We start from the raw sequence: 6,222 nt of genomic DNA on the forward strand, positions 1-6,222 counted from the left end.
AAGAGCATCTGTCTCAGGGGTAGTAGGGTGTACAGATTCTCCCATTGTCTCCAGAATCATAGAAGGGGACGGATGTGACCAAGATCAATTATTTGTGGAAGACTAGCCAAAGGAAAAGACAGGGGGGAGGACAGAGGGCTTCCTGCGTGCCCTCTCTCTGACCACACTGCTTTAATGATTTCTGATTGCTTCTTCAAGTCACAGACGCAATGCTGCCCACCATGACCCTGCCCAGCATGTCCTGGATGCTGCTCTCCTGCCTCATGCTCCTAACTCAGGTTCAAGGTGAGGTTTCTCTGCTTCAAGCACTGGGTTCCCTGTGAATGCTCAGGGTCAAGAAGAGGAGGGAGCCTCCTGGGGGACACAGGTGGCAATGGAGACCTTTATCTTCCCAAATGAAACTGCCTGGAATTTCTTCATCATCACTCCTTCCTTTGGGTTAAGTCGCGGTGGGAGGCACCACTGTGGTCCATTAAGGATGGAATAAGATAATTTGCATTTTGTCAGTGGACTTTAGTTTATACTGGCAGGAGAAAGTGTGAAGGGTCAGTAGTGAGATAAGGGGAAGAACGATTGGAGGACTCAGTGTGAGAGCAGTCAGCTCAGAGCGGGAATGTGTTGGACTTTTGAATAAAGGGGAAGAGTAGAACAAAGAGATGGTCCTTCATTTGATGGGGCTGGTTCAAGGCCAACAAATCCTGAAAGTGCTGGCGATAGTGAGAGGTAGACAAGAGTTTGGTGTTACTTCCCCCAAGCACTGGCTCACAGATATTCCCCAAAGTCTCTTTCCAACACTATTCCCACACTTTGTTTCACTCCATCTCTCCTTTATTCCCTTCCATCCCAGGTGAGGATTCCAAGGATGAAGTTAACTTCACAAGGGGCAGCTGTCCCCCAGGGTCCTATGCCTTTCGCTCCCTCTGCTATGCCTTGTTTAGGACACCAAAATCCTGGAATGAAGCTGATGTGAGTAGATGCATTTTTGGATAGAGGTGTTGAGGGAAAGTACATTAGAGACAAGATGGAGAAGGGGTGGTCTCCATTCTTCGTACTTTTTTGAGGATGAGAATGAGCATCCTTGTCTTTCATACACATACCCCTTCCTACCGCCCAGCCCTGCTCTACCTGCTGTGTCTCAAGCTCCTCCTCAGTGTCTTCCTTCCCCTCACAGATTGCCTGCCAGAAGCGACCCACAGGATCCCTCGCGTCTGTGCTCAGTGGGGCTGAGGCGTCCTTCTTGGCCTCTGTGGTCAAGAACAATTTGAATACCTATCAATACATCTGGATTGGGTTTCATGATCCCACACAGGTGCGATAATCTCTCCTCTCTGAAGTGGTTAAGGCCCATGCCCTGGCTCCTGTGCCTGCCCAGGAAGTATCCTAGAGAACCCAGAGCTCAGAGATCTGGAGGGCTATATGGGGGAAAGGGACGACCTTGAGGCTAGGTGAAGAGCTGAGTTCTGTGAAGGTCAGTAGTCTCCAGCTGGAGTTAATCTGCCTCTTGTCATGTCTTATACAATTCAGACATGACACCTTGTAATTCAGTTCTCTGAGCTTCGGTGGGTCTATGCATCCTGTGGCAAGGGATCCTAAGTGAAGATAGGATACATTTTTTCTTCATAGCACAGACATTGCCTTTGAGGTTCAGAGGGCACTGATAAATGTACCACCAATTGTTGTCCAGCCAGTAACATGCTACTCTGAGTTGTTCCATTGGAGTTGGGGAGGGTTTCCCAACAGAGAGCTCTGTGGCAACATCTGGAGTAGCAGACCAAATTCCATGATGCTGAAGAGGGGATCAAGTATGCACCAGAGAGTATTATGCAAAAACCCAATAGCCATTCAACTTTACCTGACTCCATTCTGTACTCTCTAGGGCTATGAGCCCAATGGAGGAGGATGGGAGTGGAGTAACAATGATGTGCTGAATTACGTTGCCTGGGAGAAAACCCCCCCCTCCACCCCAAACCCTGGCTACTGCGCCAGCTTGTCACAACACTCAGGTAAGAAAGAGAGGGGCTACGTTCTGGCCAGCCTTTCCATCCCCTCACCCCCCCCCCCCCATTTCTGGGCCGAACCTTCAAGAAATTGTCCTGAGCTAGGAAATGCAATGTTGGTCTTTCTTCTCATCTCTCCTTTCTTTGAGTCTCCTTCCCCTGGAGGGGGTCCCTGGTGAAGATGAGGGTGGAGCTTTGAGTCCTAGGGCAGAGTCTGGGATGCCTCTCCTTTAGGACATGAGCTCCCCCAGGTCCATTTACTTTATCTGGTCTCTCTCTCCAGGATATCAGAAGTGGAAAGATTATTCCTGCGACCAGAAGTTACCTTATATCTGCAAGTTCAAGAATTAGGTCAGGTGGGAGTCAGTGGCCTGGATTTGGGATGCAGCTCATCGTGGGACCAAGTGAAGATCCACCCTGGAAAGGAATACTTTCCCCCTACACCCTCAAACCTGACCACTTTTTTTCTTAACTCCCCTCCTCCCCACCCTCGTCACAGGCCGTTTTGGTGTGTCCAATGGCCTGAGGTCTCAGAGAGTAACAATAAATATTTTCTTAATACTTGTATATTTTTGTGTTTCATAACAAGACTCTGAGGAATAAGTGGGTGTGGGAGAAAAATCTAGGTGTCGCCTTCGTTCGGTTTCATTCTGGCCCCTGGGACAATGTATACAAGTATGTCCCATCAGTGCATTTGTGATGGGTACCCAGGCCCTGCTCTCACGGAATTTATGTTGTGTGCGGATAGAACGTTGGTCCCCACACGCCCCACCACACCTTCGTTCCAATGGGGCAGCCCCAGTAGCGTTGGCCAGGCTACTGTTAGCCTCTGGTGCTCTTGCAACAGCGCTTCTGAAATGACTTGCCTGCAGATGGATCTTTTCCCCCTTTAATTTGCAATCTACCTTGGGCCATAACTGTTGTAAAATGCAGTAAAATATTAATTACCTGGACTCTGGTAACAGTGCTGAAGTGTAGAGCACTGGGAGTTGTTACTCTTCCTTAAAACAAGAAAAAAAGTCTGGACAGTTGAAAATTAACAGCTCTTGATATTATAACCCTGACACCTGCCGAGGCTCTGGAGTGCATGGAGCCCCCCTCATTTCTGCCTACCTGAAGCAGGATCCATGGAGCATAAGCTCTTAGGAACATTCAGTGGTAATTGTGACAAGTTGCCTCACGCTGAGTGTGGGTTGGGCTTAAGAGCGAGAACTTGCTGGAGGCTGCAGTCTTAGGGAGATTGCCATTCTGGCGTGGGTTTTACTTCTGAAACCCACCAGATTCGTGTGATGAAGAAAAAAATGACCGTTTTGAAATCAGGTGAAGACACCACAAGGAAAGAAAACTACATGTTAATGTCCCTGAGAATGATAGATGTAAAAATCCTCAACAAAATTGTAGCCCACCGAACCCTGGCCGGTTTGGCTCAACGGTTAGAGTGTCGGCCTGCGGTCCAGAGAGACCCGGTTTCCCTTCCTGCTAAGGGCACGTACCTCGGTTGCAGTTTGTCCCGGGTGGCAACCCCTCGTTGTGTCCCTTTCATGTCGATTTTTCTCTCTCTCTCTCTCCCTCCCACTCTATCTGAACAAAAAATGGAAAAATGTCCTCGGGTGAGGATTAAGAAAAAAAAATTAGCGTACCAATTTCAACAGACCATTGAAAGGGTCATACACCACGGCCAAGTGAGATTTATTTCTGGGATGCAAGGATGGGTCAACATATGCAAATCAATTGACATAATACATCACATCAATAGAATAAAGGACAAACATTCCATGGTCATATCAATAGATTAAAAAAAAAGTTTCCAGAGTCTACTGCACAACATCACTGGGTGTGTGTGTGTGTGTGTGTGTGTGTGTGTGTGTGTGTCTGAAAAGTCCAATCCTACCTTTGCCCTATGTATGAGTGTGTCTTATAAACATAAGTGTTAATGGTTTTTCCAAGGCTCTGGGCTGTGTAAGAGACCGTATTCTCCAATCCTGAGAAAATCAAATGAGTGAAGATAAATGCATGGTGTATGACCCCACTAAGTAAAAAAAATGCAACTACAGCTGTCCCAGGTTATCTCCATAGCTCAGGAAGGACACCATGCTTCTTTCTTCTGTCCATCAGAGCAAAACCAGGTCTTCATCAGTCATTGTCTTTAAAGCTTTGCACGTAGGTGGAGAGGGTAGGATTCACTGTGTTGGAAAGGAATGAGAAGAGGGCATTGATATATATATATATGTATGTATATATATAGTATATAGTATATATGGTATATGTGTATATGTGGTATATATATGTGTATATGTGGTATATATATGTGTTGTATATATATTTTTTACCTATTTTAAAGTAAATTGACATATTTTTTCTAAATAGATGAAAAGAAAAAATTTCAAACTACTGTTAGTTCAACTACTTTTTATTAAATTAAAAATGATATTCTCTAGGAACGTGTCAATCCATAGGAGAGTCAGTAGACAAAAAGGGGAAGTTGTGATATCACACAGAAACTGCATACCCTCTGTTGAAGTTGTTCTTTCTTTTTTTAATATGTTTTTATTGATTTTTTTTAGAGAGAGAGCAGGGAAGAAGGAGAGAGAGATAGAAACATCAATGAGAGAGAACATCAACTGTCCGCCTCCTGCATGCCCCCCATTGGGGATTTGGCCCACAACCTGGGCACGTGCCCTGACCAGGAATCGAACCGGAAACCTCTTGGTACATGGGTCAATGCTCAAACACTGAACCACACCTGCTGGGTGTTGAAGTTATTCTTGCTGTCATTTTACTAACAGCAAATCAAAAAAAAAAAAAAAAAATTGTTTAAAAGCAGAATATGGAGTGACTTAATAGGAAATAAATTCAGTCTGCCCCCCAAAAGTCCGTTTGACTATTTAGAGTGATCATTTTCAGTATTTTCTTGCCAGGAGGGCTAAATGCCTTGTGCATGGATAGAAACCCATGGCGTTTTAGCTGTAAGATAATTTAAGAGAAACCAGGTAGGTGGAATTTTGAGCATATCAGCAAGTTTGATATGTGAAGCCTTGGGGTCTTTCCAGAGCTAATTCTGACTTTGGAACTCACTTTTGATGACCATTAGTATCCTTTGCTGCAGCTTTAACTGAACAATGACCATCAAGAAGATGGTCTAGAAGTTGGTGAACCAAAAGAGTTTGATTCCTGCTATACCTCTTCTTAGCTATGTATCTATGCTAACCATCATTATTTAAGAGGAACAAAGTCTCAATACCCCTTCTAGCCTGGGAAGGTATTGAACACCATCACATATCAAAGCAATTTCCCCAAACCTCCCTTCCCGTCCAGATTTTTTTTTTATTTCAGCTTTGTTAATGCTTTGTTCCTGGTTTTCATTATGGTACTTCCAAGAGTTTTGCTTTCAGTTAAAACCTTGAACTCAATCCCTGGCATCTCCATGCTAAATGCTTTATGCGCTTTCCCAGTTGGGTTAAATGATATATAATGACACTCTTATCTAACACTCTATAGTGTATAACATGACAGAAAGTGCTTGGCAAAGCATTAAGTATGAACATTCTGCATTACAGACCCAGGAAGTATTCAGTCGGGTGGTGATTTGTCTAGTCCCATCAGAATATACCACAGATGACCCTACACTCTTTTGTACATTTAAACAGATCTAGGAGTGCACCATACAGCTGTGGGCTTGATTCAAATAATCATGCCTTTGAAAGGAACAGAAACTCAACTGTGCCTTCAAGCATAGCCCATTGCTACCACCCCCATCCAGCACAATGCTGAGCACAGGAACTGAAGGCCAAATAGTTCCTAGCTCCCTTGATTCGTTCATATAAACCACTGTTGACTCCGATCTTGAACTTTTATACTGGGCTACTTTCCATCCCAATATTTTCTGCCATTTGGGTCTCACTTTTCCTCCACTAGCTTTGTCTCTGCTTCCCTGCACCTACTGTATTGATTATAATACTTGGGACTATAACAGAATACCCAACCATAAGCAACTTCAATAACACAGACATTTATTTATCACTCAAGAATTTGTGCAACTGGCTTTTTCAGGGTACAGCAGAAGCTCAGAGGTGTTCATCTTCATGATTTTCTTGGCCTTTCCCTCATTAACACAAAATAACCACAGCAACCTGGGCATCATCTGACAATTTCCAATGCAGTAAAGAAGGGAAGAGGAGGAAAAAAGGCTTCCTTCTCATACACTCTTTCTTATTATGGAGAAGCA

General features: G+C 44.4%; 1 protein-coding gene across 2 annotated transcripts; it reads left to right on the plus strand.

The window, feature by feature from the left end:
• The first annotated feature begins 209 nt into the window (after positions 1 to 209).
• On the plus strand, positions 210 to 2,348 carry LOC118630986 (lithostathine-like). Of its 2 annotated transcripts, XM_036263264.1 has the most exons (5): positions 210 to 285; positions 848 to 966; positions 1,172 to 1,309; positions 1,877 to 2,003; positions 2,281 to 2,348. In XM_036263264.1, the coding sequence occupies exons 1-5, from the start codon at positions 210 to 212 to the stop codon at positions 2,346 to 2,348; spliced, it is 528 nt and encodes a 175-aa protein (XP_036119157.1). The 2 variants fall into 2 exon arrangements, with proteins under 2 accessions (XP_036119157.1, XP_036119158.1); XM_036263265.1 differs by lacking the exon at positions 1,172 to 1,309.
• Positions 2,349 to 6,222: the final 3,874 nt, after the last annotated feature.

Source organism: Molossus molossus, unplaced genomic scaffold (assembly GCF_014108415.1).
Source record: "Molossus molossus isolate mMolMol1 unplaced genomic scaffold, mMolMol1.p scaffold_m16_p_15, whole genome shotgun sequence".
Lineage (NCBI taxonomy): Eukaryota > Metazoa > Chordata > Mammalia > Chiroptera > Molossidae > Molossus > Molossus molossus.

Coding starts and splice junctions, on each gene's coding strand:
- LOC118630986 (XM_036263264.1), top strand. CDS start 210: ATGCTGCCCACCATGACCCTGCCCAGCATGTCCTGGATGCTGCTCTCC. Junction 1,310..1,876: donor GGTTTCATGATCCCACACAG/GTGCGATAATCT, acceptor TGTACTCTCTAG/GGCTATGAGCCCAATGGAGG. Junction 2,004..2,280: donor CAGCTTGTCACAACACTCAG/GTAAGAAAGAGA, acceptor CTCTCTCTCCAG/GATATCAGAAGTGGAAAGAT.